Source organism: Anabrus simplex, chromosome 6 (assembly GCF_040414725.1).
Source record: "Anabrus simplex isolate iqAnaSimp1 chromosome 6, ASM4041472v1, whole genome shotgun sequence".
NCBI lineage: Eukaryota > Metazoa > Arthropoda > Insecta > Orthoptera > Tettigoniidae > Anabrus > Anabrus simplex.
In genome coordinates, this window is record NC_090270.1 from 11,161,847 (window position 1) to 11,183,072 (window position 21,226).

General features: G+C 43.8%; 1 protein-coding gene across 1 annotated transcript in view; it reads right to left on the reverse strand.

Moving 5' to 3' along the window:
• Positions 1 to 493: 493 nt before the first annotated feature.
• LOC136875400 (phosphoribosyl pyrophosphate synthase-associated protein 2) overlaps positions 494 to 21,226 on the reverse strand; it is a 201,091-nt gene continuing 180,358 nt past the window's right edge. The window contains exon 8 of the mRNA XM_067148950.2: positions 494 to 1,778. Within this exon, the coding sequence (XP_067005051.1) occupies positions 1,620 to 1,778 (159 nt within the window). The 3' untranslated portion in view covers positions 494 to 1,619. The remainder of the gene's footprint in view (positions 1,779 to 21,226) is intronic.

A 21,226-nucleotide genomic window follows, 5' to 3' on the forward strand; every position in this document is an offset into this window, starting at 1 on the left:
TGGACATTATAAATTTTGCAGCTAACACAGCGTTTCGCCCCCGTGTGCTAAGTTGGTACCTAGCACACCCACTCATTCGGGACAAATATTTCAGGTTCCCTATGGGAATCAACATCTATATCATCCACTCTGCTCAAAATTTATTTGGAAAAGAGAAGTCTTCTACTTGGGAATACTATATAGTGATTCATTTACTTTGAAAGCGTTTTTTAAAAACTGTTTAGAAAGACTGTAAACACAGTTTGACAGCTTCTTTATACTTTACACTTAATTGACCAACCAAGAAAAACTACAAACCTCTTCCAATTTTAAAATGTATCCTATAGTGAATTCTTTAACTATATACCACCACCTTTGTTTCCTTTCCTAATCTGCAACTTCAAAAATACGGGAGAGTGCAGTACATGAACATTTCACACAATATAGGTACGTTTCCATAGTTTAAAAGTAAAAAAAGGAATAACACACATCTTTAAATCAACACACAAAATAGTTCCTTAAATCTATATTTTATTTCTGCAACAAGTTTTATTAGCACACATTTAAACAGTTTTGAATCAGCCCCACCACAACATGACTGGACAGCACTGGAATGGCAATTGGATTAACTTCAGACTTTTATAAAATATTATAATATATGGCATGAAACTAACTTGCTGTCTGTACTTGTTACAGGGAAAACGATAGAGACTTTCATGAAGTAATAGAATTTAAGAGGAAATGGGATCATATTCACTAACTTTACAGGAGAGCAGAAAGGCTTCACATAGTATAATGTACGACCAAAACAAGTCGCATTTCCAGTAGTTTACCTCCCATGTCCAGAATTATAAGTTGTTGAAAAAAAAAAATCAGCCAGAGAGACATTCAAAGGGGCCCAAAACACAAAACTGGTTAAGAATATCACTTAAACTCTTGTGCTGATACAGTGAAAAATAAGGGAAGTATCGGTGCTGGTGAAAGGAGTTGCTTCAGTATACTTTTTGACACTGGAAAGAAGAGAACCAGGAGAAACTGGAACAGCTTGAGGGGTTGAGTTCTGAAGAGAACAAGTGGTGTTTAGTGCAAGTTCTTGTTACTTTGGAACCTCAATGTTCCTACACCTGTTTCAACTTCAACATGCGTGACAGGCCTGGAGCACCTCATGTTTGCTACAATCTAGTGGTGAAATTTAAAGTTTCAAACGGTATCTAGTGTCTTGTGGGCAACAATCTCATGTGTCGTAATACAGCTGATGAAGGTTATCGTCACTCTAATAATTTAGCTTGTTTTAAAGCAGACTACGACAAGAGGAAGTTATCTTAACGATGCTACAGTTCGCACACTGTTTACACGGAAGTTACTCAAGTGAATAATATCCTCAAACTGATATATTTATTACATAACTATATACTCTCATACAAAATGTAAAGAGGTGACTTCTTCACACCATTCCAATTAAAATGGCCATCAATACAAAAATAGCCACTTCCAACAGGAAGGAAATGGATTTGAATGATAGATAAAGTACTGCTGTTTAAAATTAAAACTTAAAATTCAATACAAATGTTCTTCATATTTAAAAAAATATCTTCTGCCAGAAAAGCAAATGGCAACTACCATCAACTTAAGGAATGTTCTTAGTCCTCGAGAGTAACATTCTTGAAGAGGTACGACATCGATTCCTTGTTATGGATGCGACGGATGGCTTCAGACAGGAGAACGCTAATGTCCACAGTCTTTATCTTGTGACACTGCATCTTTTGGAGCTCATGGGGGATGGTATTGGTGACAACAACCTGAAAAAGAGGAAAAATCAAGTGATATATTTATACATTTCCTAATCAAGTTTTCAACATTTATACAGATCCTATTGAAACAGCATCTTTGGCGACCAAGGCCTACGGTAACGACTAATGTAATGTCACTTCAGTCGCACATTTTCTTCTGTTGACCCCCAGCCATAAGACATTCATGACGAAACAAGAGCAAGATTAGACTCCAGGACTTTTAGGACACGAACATGTAAATAAATCTACCATATTTACTGCCCTGTGCTGTACTCTGCTCCACTGAGATACATACGCGACATTGTGGGTTGTGAAAGCATACAGCTATATACTTGAGTGCTGATGTTAATTCCAACTACCTTAGCAGGGACACCACGGGCACGAATCAGCTTCACTACAGCAACACATTAGCATTCAAGGAAGCCAGAGCCGTGGAGATCCACCATATGTTCAGGACTGACGACTGCAACTCAAACCAAGCCACCAGGCACTCATATCAATACCGCTTCATCACATCACACGTGTCAGAGAAGAACAAATATCTTCATTTCCGTGTTGATGTTTAACTAATAAGACAGAGTTTGAGGGACGTTCCACCATTCAACACATTGTAAAATACATTAAAATTATAAAAAGACTCCCTCGGAGTCATCATCAGTTCCTGTTGAAAATTAATTCAGGGGGAATCTGATAACGATCATCATAATAAGAAAATTTAAAGGTGATAGCCTGGAAAAACATCAATAGGTTGCAAGACATTACTCTGAAATGCAACGCATACATGGCAAGCAGCACTTGGAACTTAATATGTTCCTAGTTTTGGCCTAAACTGCCCTGTGTTCATGGAACACGTAACACTGGAAACACATGCACTGTTGAACACGTGACATGGACACTTATAATGATATGAAATCTTGGCTCTCGAAGAGCGTTCCTGGACTTGACAGTTTTGTTTCTATCTTAAAAAACTGGATAAAATACACACACCTTGAAACAAATGTACAAAGACATGGTTCTTGTCTAGACTGTTGCGCGTTCATAGACACGGAAATACTGGAATTTCTTGCACTGGTTGAAAACACACTTACATCAATATGAAACAATTGCATTTCAAGTATGTTCCTGGGCTTGACAGTCTTGCCCACAACTGATTAAACTAGTTGAAACATATATACATTAAATGTACAAATGTACTTGGCATCAAAAACTTCTTGGTTTGGTTTCAAAAAATTTGTCATGTGTTTGTGGAATTAGAATAGAACCGTTGGTCCTGCTACAATCTATTGGAAATAAATGCACTATCGTAGTTGAGAATATACACATTGATTGAAAGTTTATGTAGACATATGAAACACATGGCACTTTAACGTTGCTGTTGTGTGTCCATGCAACTCGGCACAGACCCGTCAAGCGGTCTTGCCACACTCAACTGGAATATGTGAACAAACAAAAACTAAACTTGTTAACCATTATGACCACACAATCACAAGAAATACTTGGTAATCAGCTGAAATTATACATTGGTTTGAGATGCTTAGTATTACAGAAAGGTCTTGGGTACCGTGTGTTTGTGGAAAACGGAACTTGAATGTCGGCCCTGATTTAAACAACCTGACATAAGACATAGTTGAAATGAGAATATGTTTGACATTGAAAATATCTAGAACTTGCTGGTTTAGTTCATATGTTCCTGCAGTGTATTAGGATAGATGGATAAACTTATTAGCAGATTTAAGTTGGTAGAAGAGCTGGGGGAACATCCTTCATTATCGATCTCTTGCTGATGCAGTCGTGTATCAATGTGTATATTCTCAACTACGATAGTGCATTTATTTCCAATAGATTGTAGCGGGACCAACGGTTCTATTCTAATTCCACGAACACATGACAAATTTTTTGAAACCAAACCAAGAAGTTTTTGATGCCAAGTACATTTGTACATTTAATGTATATATGTTTCAACTAGTTTAATCAGTTGGAGGCAAGACTGTCAAGCCCAGGAACATACTTGAAATGCAATTGTTTCATATCGATGTAAGTGTGTTTTCAACCAGTGCAAGAAATTCCAGTATTTCCGTGTCTATGAACGCGCAACAGTCTAGACAAGAACCATGTCTTTGTACATTTGTTTCAAGGTGTGTGTATTTTATCCAGTTTTTTAAGATAGAAACAAAACTGTCAAGTCCAGGAACGCTCTTCGAGAGCCAAGATTTCATATCATTATAAGTGTCCATGTCACGTGTTCAACAGTGCATGTGTTTCCAGTGTTACGTGTTCCATGAACACAGGGAAGTTTAGGCCAGAACTAGGAACATATTAAGTTCCAAGTGCTGCTTGCCATGTCTTGCAACCCTTTGATGTTTCTCCAGGCTATCACCTTTAAATTTTCTTATTATGATGATTGTTATCAGATTCCCCCTGAATTAATTTTCAACAGGAACTGATGATGACTCCAAGGGAGTCAAAACCGGTCTTCTTATATTTTTAATGTATTTTACAATGTGTTGAATGGTGGAACATCCCTCAAACTCTGTCTTATTAGAAGAACAGCTCTTGTTACCCATGATGTTGCTGCTTTGAGTGAAACCAGACTGTCCACGGAAGGCAAAATTACCGAGTTTGGTTCAGGATGTATCATCTTCTGGAAGGGAAAGAATGTCGCATCCATTGTGTGACATGCTTATTACCAGAACAGCAAGAAATATTGACGATTGTTGGAGTGATCACAAACTCCTTATTTGTCAACTCAGGATCTCCACATGCCCTAAACCACCTAGGCATCTGCAAATCTTGACCAGAAGAAAGTTTAACACTCTTAAACTTCAGCATGAATCCTTTGCCACCAAATATGATCAATGTACAATTAACCACTAATGATGTTCAGCAAGATGGGCCACTTTGCAGAAGATAATCCAAGAAGTCAGCTGACGAAACCATTGGTTTTGTAAAGCAGAAGAGACAATGTTGCCATTGATGCTTTCACGGCCCGGTAAAATCAAGGACAAATTGTCCCCACTTTTACATCCTGGGGTATTCCCTGTACTTGCGTACTGTACCCGTATCAAGGAACATGAACGTAACATTCGTCTCAACCAGCCGGACAAAGCAGCAACAGCTGAGCATGCTCTGTCGTCGGGTCATGATGTCGTGTTCCAAGAAGCTCGAGCTCTTACAGATACTAGACACTACAGATCCAGGATTATACGGGAACCTGTGGAAATACGTAGAAATCCTAACAATTTCAACAGGGACACTGGCTATCAATTAACACCTTAACTGGGTACTAAATTCTCCACATGCGTAACCTGCCCCAAGTACTTTTTCCCCCACTTGTGATATTTAAATATTTCCTTCATAAATGTGTAAACAATTAGTTTAATCTAATACGATAGTAATATTATTCTTCAATAATGGGATACTAACATTATGTACATTATTTACATTGTTCTGTATCCAAATGATTATAGATTTTGTAGATTGTTATCTGTGTGATATAGGGGGAAACAAGGTGTTACACACAAAGCCTTTTCACAGTCAGGAAACCAGTATGATGTTTCCTTCCTCTTCCCTTGGGATCAACACACAACACACCTTCGGAGAGGTTTTTTCCTTGACGCTGTGCTGGGAATATTTTCTGGGAAGCAGCAGCTGAGGAGATGAGATGGCCTTGGTGATTTAGAAGGTCGACCCCTTGCTGGCTGCACCACCACTCCAGACGATGACAGTATCTCATCAAGTGTCAATTGGAAATCGAGTCTCTGAAGTTTTCCGCCTTGTTTCTTGTCTAGGACATAGGCATTTAGGCAAACCATATCAATCAAGTATTGGACCATCTTTTGGTAATATTTCTTGAGACGTTCCCGAGCACTTTTACAGCTGTGAAGTTGACTGTCATTCTTATCCACCCCTCCCACCACTGGTTTCTCAATAACTCCCTTTCTCGAGTTCATCTTCTCCATGGAATCATCATGGAAAGTGCTTACAAGAGTGACATAATGCTTTTCTTTCCACTTCATTATCATCTGTTTCTTTCGATAACCTGGAACTCTTTCGCCCTTCTGTAATTTTGCCTTCTTGACAATGTCTGGAAACTCCTTTCTATTAGTCCTCATGGTCCCTATAACAAAGCTTATCTACCAATGTCGGGCTAGTACAAACACAATGTCCCTTGTCTAGTAACTATTCTTGCAGTTGTACTCTCTCCTGGGTGGTTCTACTAGTATACACAGCAATATCCAGAACTACACTCACACAATTTGTAGAGCTTCATTTCAGCTTAGTCGTCTTCTCGAGAGGAGAAGAGATGGTCGAGGACTGGCTGTATTTTGTACAGTTCAAACCTGGAATTATCTACAAAGTGAAGGAATTTCAAAAGCAGGTGGAATCTTTTTTCAGACATAATTTTGGAAAAATAGGGGATACCTATACTTTCACGTTTGTGAACGACACCCTGTAGAAGGAGAGTTTTCATTTCAACAGTATTTGTGTCTTTCCATATAATTATATGAGTTACATCTAATGATAGCCAAAACAACATCAAAAATAGAGTGGGACTGGTTACAGAAGAACATAGAAAATTCAGTGTATAATATTTTGAGCAAGAAACAAGTGATATTAGATAAGAAGTTCCAAACTTTACTTGATAATAAAGTAAAACACTGTAATAGTAATTAGAAGGCAAATATTCTGAGTGGTAGTGCACACAAGTTCTTTGAACCTGTCAGAAATCTAACTCAAGTTGAATCTGATAGTAACGAAATGAACATTTTAAGTAAAGTGCCTAAATTCAATTGGGAAAAGAATCAACTTTTCAAAATAAGCATTCTTATGAACTGGCTATCAATGTCACATATAAAACGGATAATAATACTAAAAAGATAGAGAATAAATATATATTTAATAAATCAGGAATTTACAAATTAACATGCCAAACATGTAAACAAGGATACGTAGGACAGTCTGGTAGAAGTTTGGCTATAAGGTACAAAGAATATGTTAATGTGGTTAAACATACAAGATATTCGGCAATGGGAGAACATATGATTGAAATGAATCATAAATTTACAGACATTTCCAATGACATGAAATTATTACATTTGGCCAAAAAGGGAAAATTAATGAATGTTTTTGGAAAATTTAAAAATTTACCTTACACAAAAAAAAAACTTTGAATCAAATTTAAATGAGAGAAGTGCAGGAGATAACGCACTGTATAGACTAGCATATGATCATCATCATCATCCTAAACCATCTCCAGTTTCCCGGGTGTGGTATATGAGCCTCCTCCATCTCATCCTGTCCTTGTACCATTCTTCCTCCACCAACTTGTCCCAATCATGACCTCTCAGCAGTACATCGCTCTTAACTAAATCTATCCATTTCCTTCGTGGCCTTCCCATGGGTAGTCTTCCTTCTACCTTTCTGTCAAATTACTTCCTTGCAGTTCTGTTTACTGGCATCCTCTTCATGTGACCAAACCACTTCAGTCTTGATATCTGAATCTTATTGAGGAGAGAATCATCTATTTCTACTTCTTCTCTAATTTTCTCATTCCTAATCTTGTCTTTCCTGGTTTTCTGGATCACAGTGCGTAGGAATTTCATTTCAGCTGCCTGAAGTTTGGAATTATCTCTGTTGGTCAGTGTTGTGGTTTCGAGACTGTATGTAGGAATTGGTGTTAGGACTTGTACAATGTCATTTTCATTTTCAGGTATTTGCTCATCCCACAGCAGGTGTCTTATTACCTGGTGGTAAAATTGTGTTGCCTTATTGATTCGATTGTTCACCTCATGTTCTGCTAGGTTGTCATTTGATATAACGCTACCCAAGTATTTGAAAACTGGCACGCTGTCCAGTTGAGCTTCATTTAACATGACTATTGGTTCTGCTCCTTCCCCATACACCTTCATCACCACCGCCTTGGTCTTGCTGATGTTTAAACCATATTTCTTAAACTCCTCATTCCAGCTTTGTATTCTCTCTCTCAATTCGTCTTCCGAGTCACTCCAGATCGCAACATCATCTGCAAATGTGAAGGCTTTGATATCTCCATGTTCTTTCCTTTTAATAGATTTCATTACTACATCCATTACAATAATAAATAGAAGTGGTGACAATGAGCTGCCCTGCTGCACTCCTCTCTTTGTTTCAAACCAGTCCGACAAACCACATTCTACTTGAATACAGCTTCTGTTCCCACTATACAACATTTTCACTTTGTCTATGAAGCTGTCTCGCACTTGAAGTTCTTTCATGCATTGCCAAATTCTTTCCCTAGGTACACTGTCGTAGGCTTTCTCAATGTCCAAAAATATTAGAAATAAAGGCTTGTTCTTCTCCTAGTATTTTTCCATTAACATCCTAATTGCAAATAGAAGGTCTGTAGTTGACCTTCCTGGTCTGAAACCATACTGCTGTTCTTCCAAAATTGGTTCAACAGTATCTCTGATTCTGGTCTCTGTTATTTTTTCCAATATTTTCAGGACATGAGACAGTAGTGTGATACCACAGTAATTAGTACATTTTCGTGGGCTTCCTTTCTTGAACAGAGGTACAATGATGCCCATCTTCCAGTCCTCAGGAATAGTATTTTCCTCCCATATCTTGTTGAGCAGTCTGTAGAGCCATTGGATTCCTGGAATTCCCGCTGCTTTCAGCATATCTGCACTTAGTTCATCTGTGCCCATTGCCTTTCCTTTCTTCATGCTCTTGAGCGCATTTTCAACCTCAAGCCATGCAATTGGTGCTTCAGTTGTGGTTCCTCGACTTGGCTCTCCTCTATCCGTTGTTATGTTTTCTGTATCTCCATTCAGCAGCTTTTCAAAATAGATCTTGAGTTCTTGTTTAATTTCTCCCTCTTCTTGTGCCAGAGTTCCATCATCACGTTCTATTGCTTTTATGGTCTCTTGATCCCTTCGCTTGTTTTTCACTACTCTGTATAGCAATTTCATATTTCCTCTACTGTCCTCTTCCAGTTTGTCTGCAAACTCATTCCATTTCTTCTCTTTTTCTTCCCTTACATTGTTCTTTACAGCAAGTTTCTTGTTCCTGTATACTTCTTGAAGTCTTTGTATTTCTTGTTCATTGCATTCTTGTCCCTGTTTTTGTTTTTCCTTGTCCAGTGCCTTCTTTATTTGGTTTCTTTCTTTCACCGCTGTTTTCACTCTTATCATTCCACCATGGTGTCTCCTTTTTTCTTTTGATAGAACTTGTAACTCCACATAGGTTTTTGGCTTCTCCCACAAAGGTGTCTTTGAAGGCCTTCCATTCTTCATTAACGCTGGTTACGTCACACTTCGGCAAACTCTGTTGAATCCTTAGTTTGTATTCTTCCTTTATTTGGACTTCTTGCAACTTCCAAGTTTTAACCCTTGGTTTTTCATAATAATTTTCTGCGTTTCATTAGTCTTATGTTTGAAGTCTACTACCAACAATCTGTGGTCACTGTCCATGCTTTCACTAGGGATGACCTTTACATCTGTGATGTATCTACCACCATCTTTATTCTTGTTTATGTAGTCAATCAGTGTTCCATACTGGCAATCCCAACTGTACCTTGTTATTCTGTGACTGTCTCTTTTTTTGAAGAATGTATTTTTGTTTATAAGATCATTTCTTCTGCACAGATCTAATAGTTGTTCTCCAGGTGGACCAATGATGTTCTCGTACCCAAGTCTGTCTACCACAACTTGCGCATTTAGATCTCCAATAATAATAACATTTTCCTCATTAACTGTATCTTCCAGGTCTTGCCGAAATTTCCCTTTGTCTTCCTCACTGCAGCCTGTCTGTGGGGCATACACTTGTATGATGGTGTACTTAGTGTTCTCCAGTTTCATGGACATTTTAATGATTCTATCACTTTTGCAGATAACTTCAGCTGTAGCAAAAAGAAGAAAAACTTGAAGATCCTACATTTATATAGTATTCTCATTCAGTTCAACCAAAATTATATGTATTGATCATTTTTATAATATTTCTTTTTACTCTTTGATATAGTGTATTAGGACAATACTACTTTAAATTGTGAAACAAAAGATTGTGTGATATTGATGTGGCCACTGAGGAAGGGAATGGTTGAGATTTCCCGAAACATGTTTGGTTTAATAAATAGTTTTTCTTTCATTTAATGAGTGTATTGATCAAGGTGGATCCAAATAAACTATTTTAACTAGTAACAATATACATTCTTTCCAGCTTCTCGCTCGGGATCATAGTTTTAGGTTAGGGTTAGCAGCTAAAAATTGGCTAGCATAAAAGTTAGTCTTTTCAGCTAATAACTGGACCATCACCTACGAACACGCTGAAGTATTCTGCGACATTGCGCACGTCACTGAAGTCTATATTTATCTTATTTACACCCGTAAAAGCAAACCTTGGTCTTGGGGCACCATTCGCAACGAAGTGAGCCGGCCGAGTTACATTCTGAACGTCCTCCGCATCACTTGGTTCGTCTGAAACAACTTCACTGTCCTCTTCATCAGTATGAATCCACTCATCATCATCATCATCATCATCAGATAAAGAAGATACCTAATCATCACTCTCCACTCCTAAAACTGTCGAAATACCCACACAATCAAGCCGATCACTTTATGTGCTTTATGGCTGCACGGGAACTTCGTGCAAGGCGCCAAAACAAATACATTTCACGAAGCTGTGACAGCTCTAAAAAACAATATACAGCGTGATCTCGTGGAAAACATATCAACTAATCCGATAGATTCCATGGAAACGCCATATGCCTTCACCCTCAAGATAAATACAGGATCAATTTTACGATCGACTAATGCCATCATAGCCCAGTGCAAAAACGTCTAAAGACGTCATACCCACTTAAGGGGTTAAGTAATACCTGGTTGCCCTTCCCTGTCTCTTCACTACTGTTATTACGTTTCGGTGTTTTCCAGATTAGTACGTTTCTCATTGCCAGATGTTTCATTCCGGGCTTGTGTCCATGTCATATGTTGTGTACACCTGTTATGTGATCCTCTCAGACTGATTCTGATGGTTCCGCCAGCCTCCACTTCGAACGCTAGCGCTGTACCGTGTCCGGGGAGCCATCTGGTGACGAATCAAAGTACCATTTCCACTTCTATTATACCGTCTAAATTCAAACCTCATTGTTTAAGAAGTCTTTCTCGTGGACAGTCGAGATTTTCTTCTGATGGCGCAGAGCACAGTTCTCTGCAAAACCTAAAGAATTTCACCTTATTTTCTTGACACGGCATAAGTCCAAAAACTTATATCATGTCCAGAAGACAAAAGAATGGTTTCACAACAATGAGTAAATTTTGTGCCTCATCAATGTAAAAAGGGAAACCTTCAAGATCCATCCTCCAACACAAAGAAAGCACATTTTTTAGAACTCAAAAGAATGTGTCGGACAAAGAGAAATTAAGAATACCTGGTAGCAACGGAAAGCTCAGGAACTGTGGAAACTATCTGATGCTAGGGACCCGCTGTTCAAGAGGTAGCCTACACGGAAGACTGCTGACAACTCTACCACTATTACCGACAGCCATGAAATCCTGGAGTGTTGGAAGGAGCATTTCCCCACCTTTCTAAATCGTCCTTCCACTGCTGATGAAGGCTTTCTTCATGATGTGCCTCAACAGCTCGAACAACCAAGGACAACTTACCAATAATTCAGTGCAGCTCTAAATCGTCAAACCCAGAAAGACACCTGGCCCAGATAACATCCTTCTGGAGTTAATTCAAGCTGGCAGTCAATCCCTCAAAATGCATTTTCACTCTGATCCTCAAAATTGGGGAAGCAAACTAAAAAATGCCACTATCATCACAATGTTCAAGAAAGGTGATTGCAGTGTTTGTGGAAACCATTGCGGTATATCAATGCTATCTATTGTGGGTAAAATTCTCGCAAGAATTCTCCTTCCGCATCTAGTTTATCTCTGAGAGAGTCCTCCCAGAGTCCCAGTGTGGGTTTCGAACTTCCAGATCTTCTGTACTAGGCAACTTCAAGAAAATGCAAAGAGCAACAGAAATACTCTCTTCTTAGTCTTTTGTGATGTGTAAAAGGTATTAGACTCTGTTCCAAAACCTGCTATGTGGGCGGTACTGCTGTCCTCAGCGTTTTGTGGATCTGGTTCCCTCAGGGGTGCGCAGCTGTGAGCTTGCATCTGGGAGATAGTGGGTTCAAACCCCACTGTCGGCAGCCCTGAAGATGGTTTCGATGGTTTTCCATTTTCACACCAGGCAAATGCTGGGGCTGTACCTTAATTAAGGCCACGGCCACTTCCTTCCCATTCCTAGGCCTTTCCTGTCCCATCGTCACCATAAAACCTATCTGTGTTGGTGCAAAGAAAAGCAAAATAGCAACAACAACAAAAAAAGGTTCACGCCCTCCATGATGCCATGACGATGTCGGATGAATCGTATGGCCTCAGCTACCGTGTGCAGACATTTCAATTTGACGCCATCTGGCTGTCTGCTCGTCAATTTCGAGGTTCCGTTTTACTCTAGGTCCGTTAGATCTCTCTTGGGCATCTATGGCTGAGATTTAATGAATTTTGTCGGGTAAACACCAAATGTGTCACCAGAGAACTTTTACATGCCGACATCGTACGACATGGAGTGTCGAATGGACTTATTTCCGGGTTTGAACCCGCTATCTTGGGATCCGGAGGCTGACACTCTACCACTGATCCACAGAGGCAGCTAATTTCTTATTACTCATGGACTGAAACAAGGGTGTGCATTATATTTAGCTGACATGCTACAACCCAGGTTACATCACCTACACTCACACCAGAGGAATTGCAACTACTACAAGAGTGCATGTCATCATTTTGGTCTAAACATTAATGTCCTTCACCATTTCAACATCTCCATCTCCGATACTCCACTTTACGTACTTGGGTAGTGATGTAGAGAGGAGAATTGGTGCTGTCCATGAATAAATATTTTTTTTGCTAGTGGCTTAACGTCGCACCGACACAGATAGGTCTCATGGCGACAACGGGATAGGAAAGGCCTAGGAGTTAGAAGGAAGCGGCTGCAGCGTTAAGATGGGACAGGAAAGGCCTAGGAATGGGAAGGAAGTGGCCTTGGCCTTAAATAAGGTACAGCCCCAGCATTTGTCTGGTGTGAACATGCGAAACCACGCAAAACCTTCTTCAGGGCTGCCAACAGTGGGATTTGAACCCACTATCTCCTGGATGCAAATTCACAGCCACGCGCCCGTAACCACACGGCCAACTCGCCCAGTATTCATGAATCAAGACCTGACCGTGAGGTCCACGCTGTTGTCAACACAACATTGCTTTGCACTATGGTTGGGAAACTTTGGCCCTTTACCGACGTGACTTGAGAAAGTGGGAGCCCTTCCATCAACGAAAACTTTGATCAGTCCTTAGGATTAAAAGGGAAGATCATGTCACCACCATTGCTGTTCTTGAGAAATCTTGCGTGGTGAACTTTGTTCCGGCACCAGACCTAATAGAGCCCACATGAGATACTATGAGGACCAGCCTAAGCACACTGGGAAGATGACAGGTCTCAATCCACAAAACTGGGACATGCTTGCTCAGACCTAGTGAAGAAGCCCATGAATCACTACAAGGACCAGCCTAAGAACACGATGAAGCTGACGGGTCTCAATATACAAACATGGGACACGCTTGATCAGATCTCGTGAAGCCCCCATGAGGGGCTACAAGGACCAGCCTAAACACACTATGAAGAGGACAGGTCTCAATATACAAACCTGGGACACACTTGCTCAGGCTTAGTGGAGCCCGCATGAGGCGCTACAAGGACTAGCCTAAACACACTATGAAGAGGACGGGTCTCAATCCACAAACCTGGGACACACTTGCTCAGGCTTAGTGGAGCCCCCATGAGGGGCTACAAGGACCAGCCTAAACACACTATGAAGAGGACAGGTCTCAATCCACAAACCTGGGACACACTTGCTCAGACTTAGTGGAGCCCCCATGAGGCGCTACAAGGACTAGCCTAAACACACTATGAAGAGGACGGGTCTCAATATACAAACCTGGGACACACTTGCTCAGTCTTAGTGGAGCCCCCATGAGGCGCTACAACGACTAGCGTGAGCACACTATGAAGAGGACAGGTCTCAATATACAAACCTGGGACACACTTGCTCAGACTTAGTGGAGCCCGCATGAGGCGCTACAAGGACTAGCCTAAACACACTATGAAGATGACGGGTCTCAATATACAAACCTGGGACACACTTGCTCAGACTTAGTGGAGCCCGCATGAGGCGCTACAAGGACCAGCCTAAACACACTATGAAGATGACAGGTCTCAATATACAAACCTGGGACACACTTGCTCAGTCTTAGTGGAGCCCGCATGAGGCGCTACAAGGACCAGCCTAAACACACTATGAAGATGACGGGTCTCAATATACAAACCTGGGACACACTTGCTCAGACTTAGTGGAGCCCGCATGAGGCGCTACAAGGACCAGCCTAAACACACTATGAAGATGACAGGTCTCAATATACAAACCTGGGACACACTTGCTCAGACTTAGTGGAGCCCCCATGAGGCGCTACAAGGACTAGCCTAAACACACTATGAAGAGGACAGGTCTCAATATACAAACCTGAGACACACTTGCTCAGACTTAGTGGAGCCCGCATGAGGCGCTACAAGGACTAGCCTAAACACACTATGAAGAGGACAGGTCTCAACCCACAAACCTGGGACACACTTGCTCAGACTTAGTGGAGCCCGCATGAGGCGCTACAAGGACTAGCCTAAACACACTATGAAGAGGACAGGTCTCAATATACAAACCTGGGACACACTTGCTCAGACTTAGTGGAGCCCGCATGAGGCGCTACAAGGACCAGCCTAAACACACTATGAAGAGGACAGGTCTCAATATACAAACCTGGGACACACTTGCTCAGACTTAGTGGAGCCCGCATGAGGCGCTACAAGGACTAGCCTAAACACACTATGAAGAGGACGGGTCTCAATATACAAACCTGGGACACACTTGCTCAGACTTAGTGGAGCCCGCATGAGGCGCTACAAGGACCAGCCTAAACACACTATGAAGATGACGGGTCTCAATCCACAAACCTGGGACACACTTGCTCAGACTTAGTGGAGCCCGCATGAGGCGCTACAAGGACTAGCCTAAACACACTATGAAGAGGACAGGTCTCAATATACAAACCTGGGACACACTTGCTCAGTCTTAGTGGAGCCCGCATGAGGCGCTACAAGGACTAGCCTAAACACACCAGGAAGATGACGGGTCTCAATATACAAACCTGGGACACACTTGCTCAGACTTAGTGGAGCCCGCATGAGGCGCTACAAGGACTAGCGTGAGCACACTATGAAGATGACAGGTCTCAATCCACAAACCTGGGACACACTTGCTCAGACTTAGTGGAGCCGGCATGAGGCGCTACAAGGACCAGCCTAAACACACTATGAAGAGGACAGGTCTCAATCCACAAACCTGGGACACACTTGCTCAGACTTAGTGGAGCCCGCATGAGGCGCTACAACGACTAGCGTGAGCACACTATGAAGAGGACAGGTCTCAATATACAAACCTGGGACACACTTGCTCGGACTTAGTGGAGCCCGCATGAGGCGCTACAAGGACTAGCCTAAACACACTATGAAGAGGACAGGTCTCAATATACAAACCTGGGACACGCTTGCTCAGTCTTAGTGGAGCCCGCATGAGGCGCTACAAGGACTAGCCTAAACACACCAGGAAGAGGACAGGTCTCAATATACAAACCTGGGACACACTTGCTCAGACTTAGTGGAGCCCGCATGAGGCGCTACAACGACTAGCCTAAACACACTATGAAGAGGACGGGCCTCAATCCACAAACCTGGGACACACTTGCTCAGTCTTAGTGGAGCCCGCATGAGGCGCTACAACGACTAGCGTGAGCACACTATGAAGAGGACAGGTCTCAATATACAAACCTGGGACACGCTTGCTCAGACTTAGTGGAGCCCGCATGAGGCGCTACAAGGACCAGCGTGAGCACACTATGAAGATGACGGGTCTCAATATACAAACCTGGGACACGCTTGCTCAGTCTTAGTGGAGCCCGCATGAGGCGCTACAAGGACCAGCGTGAGCACACTATGAAGATGACGGGTCTCAATATACAAACCTGGGACACACTTGCTCAGACTTAGTGGAGCCCGCATGAGGCGCTACAAGGACCAGCCTAAACACACTATGAAGATGACAGGTCTCAATATACAAACCTGGGACACACTTGCTCAGACTTAGTGGAGCCCCCATGAGGCGCTACAAGGACCAGCCTAAGAACACGATGAAGCTGACGGGTCTCAATATACAAACATGGGACACGCTTGATCAGATCTCGTGAAGCCCCCATGAGGGGCTACAAGGACCAGCCTAAACACACTATGAAGAGGACAGGTCTCAATCCACAAACCTGGGACACACTTGCTCAGACTTAGTGGAGCCCGCATGAGGCGCTACAAGGACCAGCCTCAACACACTATGAAGATGACGGGTCTCAATATACAAACCTGGGACACACTTGCTCAGTCTTAGTGGAGCCCCCATGAGGCGCTACAAGGACCAGCCTAAAGACACTATGAAGAGGACAGGTCTCAATATACAAACCTGGGACACACTTGCTCAGACTTAGTGGAGCCCGCATGAGGCGCTACAAGGACCAGCGTGAGCACACTATGAAGAGGACAGGTCTCAATATACAAACCTGGGACACACTTGCTCAGTCGTAGTGGAGCCCGCATGAGGCGCTACAAAGACTAGCCTAAACACACTATGAAGAGGACAGGTCTCAATATACAAACCTGGGACACACTTGCTCAGTCTTAGTGGAGCCCGCATGAGGCGCTACAAGGACTAGCCTAAACACACTATGAAGAGGACAGGTCTCAATATACAAACCTGGGACACACTTGCTCAGACTTAGTGGAGCCCGCATGAGGCGCTACAAGGACCAGCCTAAACACACTATGAAGATGACGGGTCTCAATCCACAAACCTGGGACATGCTTGCTCAGACTTAGTGGAGCCCGCATGAGGCGCTACAAGGACCAGCCTAAACACACTATGAAGATGACGGGTCTCAATATACAAACCTGGGACACACTTGCTCAGACTTAGTGGAGCCCGCATGAGGCGCTACAAGGACCAGCCTAAACACACTATGAAGATGACTGGTCTCAATATACAAACCTGGGACACACTTGCTCAGACTTAGTGGAGCCCGCATGAGGCGCTACAAGGACCAGCCTAAACACACCAGGAAGATGACAGGTCTCAACATACAAACCTGGGACATGCTTGCTCAGTCTTAGTGGAGCCCCCATGAGGCGCTACAAGGACTAGCCTAAACACACTATGAAGAGGACAGGTCTCAATATACAAACCTGGGACACACTTGCTCAGACTTAGTGGAGCCCCCATGAGGCGCTACAACGACTAGCGTGAGCACACTATGAAGAGGACAGGTCTCAATATACAAACCTGGGACACACTTGCTCAGTCTTAGTGGAGCCCGCATGAGGCGCTACAAGGACTAGCCTAAACACACTATGAAGAGGACAGGTCTCAATATACAAACCTGGGACACACTTGCTCAGACTTAGTGGAGCCCGCATGAGGCGCTACAAGGACCAGCCTAAACACACTATGAAGATGACGGGACTCAATCCACAAACCTGGGACATGCTTGCTCAGACTTAGTGGAGCCCGCATGAGGCGCTACAAGGACCAGCCTAAACACACTATGAAGATGACAGGTCTCAATATACAAACCTGGGACACACTTGCTCAGACTTAGTGGAGCCCGCATGAGGCGCTACAAGGACCAGCCTAAACACACTATGAAGATGACGGGTCTCAATATACAAACCTAGGACACACTTGCTCAGACTTAGTGGAGCCCGCATGAGGCGCTACAAGGACCAGCCTAAACACACCAGGAAGATGACAGGTCTCAACATACAAACCTGGGACATGCTTGCTCAGTCTTAGTGGAGCCCCCACGAGGCGCTACAAGGACTAGCCTAAACACACTATGAAGAGGACAGATCTCAATATACAAACCTGGGACACACTTGCTCAGACTTAGTGGAGCCCCCATGAGGCGCCACAACGACTAGCGTGAGCACACTATGAAGAGGACAGATCTCAATATACAAACCTGGGACACACTTGCTCAGACTTAGTGGAGCCCGCATGAGGCGCTACAAGGACTAGCCTAAACACACTATGAAGATGACGGGTCTCAATCCACAAACCTGGGACACACTTGCTCAGACTTAGTGGAGCCCGCATGAGGCGCTACAAGGACTAGCCTAAACACACTATGAAGAGGACAGGTCTCAATATACAAACCTGGGACACACTTGCTCAGACTTAGTGGAGCCCGCATGAGGCGCTACAAGGACTAGCCTAAACACACTATGAAGAGGACAGGTCTCAATATACAAACCTGGGACACACTTGCTCAGACTTAGTGGAGCCCGCATGAGGCGCTACAAGGACCAGCCTAAACACACTATGAAGATGACGGGTCTCAATATACAAACCTGGGACACACTTGCTCAGACTTAGTGGAGCCCGCATGAGGCGCTACAAGGACTAGCCTAAACACACTATGAAGATGACGGGTCTCAATCCACAAACCTGGGACACACTTGCTCAGACTTAGTGGAGCCCGCATGAGGCGCTACAAGGACTAGCCTAAACACACTATGAAGAGGACAGGTCTCAATATACAAACCTGGGACACACTTGCTCAGACTTAGTGGAGCCCGCATGAGGCTCTACAAGGACTAGCCTAAACACACTATGAAGAGGACAGGTCTCAATATACAAATCTGGGACACACTTGCTCAGACTTAGTGGAGCCCCCATGAGGCGCTACAAGGACTAGCGTGAGCACACTATGAAGATGACAGGTCTCAATCCACAAACCTGGGACACACTTGCTCAGACTTAGTGGAGCCCGCATGAGGCGCTACAAGGACCAGCCTAAACACACTACGAAGATGACGGGTCTCAATCCACAAACCTGGGACACACTTGCTCAGACTTAGTGGAGCCCGCATGAGGCGCTACAAGGACCAGCCTAAACACACTATGAAGAGGACAGGTCTCAATATACAAACCTGGGACACACTTGCTCAGACTTAGTGGAGCCCGCATGAGGCGCTACAAGGACTAGCCTAAACACACTATGAAGAGGACAGGTCTCAATATACAAACCTGGGACACACTTGCTCAGACTTAGTGGAGCCCGCATGAGGCGCTACAAGGACCAGCCTAAACACACTATGAAGATGACGGGTCTCAATATACAAACCTGGGACACACTTGCTCAGACTTAGTGGAGCCCGCATGAGGCGCTACAAGGACCAGCCTAAGCAGACTATGAAGAGGACAGGTCTCAATATACAAACCTGGGACACGCTTGCTCAGACTTAGTGGAGCCCGCATGAAGCGCTACAAGGACCAGCCTAAACACACTATGAAGAGGACAGGTCTCAATATACAAACCTGGGACACACTTGCTCAGACTAAGTGGAGCCCGCATGAGGCGCTACAACGACTAGCCTAAACACACTATGAAGAGGACGGGCCTCAATCCACAAACCTGGGACACACTTGCTCAGTCTTAGTGGAGCCCGCATGAGGCGCTACAACGACTAGCGTGAGCACACTATGAAGAGGACAGGTCTCAATATACAAACCTGGGACACGCTTGCTCAGACTTAGTAGAGCCCGCATGAGGCGCTACAAGGACCAGCGTGAGCACACTATGAAGATGACGGGTCTCAATATACAAACCTGGGACACGCTTGCTCAGTCTTAGTGGAGCCCGCATGAGGCGCTACAAGGACTAGCCTAAACACACTATGAAGATGACAGGTCTCAATATACAAACCTGGGACACACTTGCTCAGTCTTAGTGGAGCCCGCATGAGGCGCTACAAGGACTAGCCTAAACACACTATGAAGATGACGGGTCTCAATATACAAACCTGGGACACGCTTGCTCAGACTTAGTGGAGCCCGCATGAGGCGCTACAAGGACCAGCCTAAACAAACTATGAAGAAGACGGGTCTCAATCCACAAACCTGGGACACTTGCTCAGTCTTAGTGGAGCCCGCATGAGGCGCTACAACGACTAGCCTAAACACACTATGAAGATGACAGGTCTCAATCCACAAACCTGGGACACACTTGCTCAGACTTAGTGGAGCCCGCATGAGGCGCTACAAGGACTAGCCTAAACACACTATGAAGAGGACAGGTCTCAATATACAAACCTGGGACACACTTGCTCAGTCTTAGTGGAGCCCGCATGAGGCGCTACAAGGACTAGCCTAAACACACCAGGAAGATGACGGGTCTCAATATACAAACCTGGGACACACTTGCTCAGACTTAGTGGAGCCCGCATGAGGCGCTACAAGGACTAGCGTGAGCACACTATGAAGATGACAGGTCTCAATATACAAACCTGGGACACACTTGCTCAGTCTTAGTGGAGCCCGCATGAGGCGCTACAAGGACCAGCCTAAACACACTATGAAGATGACAGGTCTCAATCCACAAACCTGGGACACGCTTGCTCAGTCTTAGTGGAGCCCGCATGAGGCGCTACAAGGACCAGCGTGAGCACACTATGAAGATGACGGGTCTCAATATACAAACCTGGGACACACTTGATCAGACTTAGTGGAGCCCGCATGAGGCGCTACAAGGACCAGCCTAAACACACTATGAAGAGGACAGGTCTCAATCCACAAACCTGGCACACACTTGCTCAGACTTAGTGGAGCCCGCATGAGGCGCTACAAGGACCAGCCTCAACACACTATGAAGATGACGGGTCTCAATATACAAACCTGGGACACACTTGCTCAGTCTTAGTGGAGCCCCCATGAGGCGCTACAAGGACCAGCCTAAACACACTATGAAGAGGACAGGTCTCAATATACAAACCTGGGACACACTTGCTCAGACTTAGTGGAGCCCGCATGAGGCGCTACAAGGACCAGTGTGAGCACACTATGAAGAGGACAGGTCTCAATATACAAACCTGGGACACACTTGCTCAGTCTTAGTGGAGCCCGCATGAGGCGCTACAAGGACTAGCCTAAACACACTATGAAGATGACGGGTCTCAATCCACAAACCTGGGACATGCTTGCTCAGACTTAGTGGAGCCCGCATGAGGCGCTACAAGGACCAGCCTAAACACACTATGAAGATGACGGGTCTCAATATACAAACCTGGGACACACTTGCTCAGACTTAGTGGAGCCCGCATGAGGCGCTACAAGGACCAGCCTAAACACACTATGAAGATGACGGGTCTCAATATACAAACCTGGGACACACTTGCTCAGACTTAGTGGAGCCCGCATGAGGCGCTACAAGGACCAGCCTAAACACACC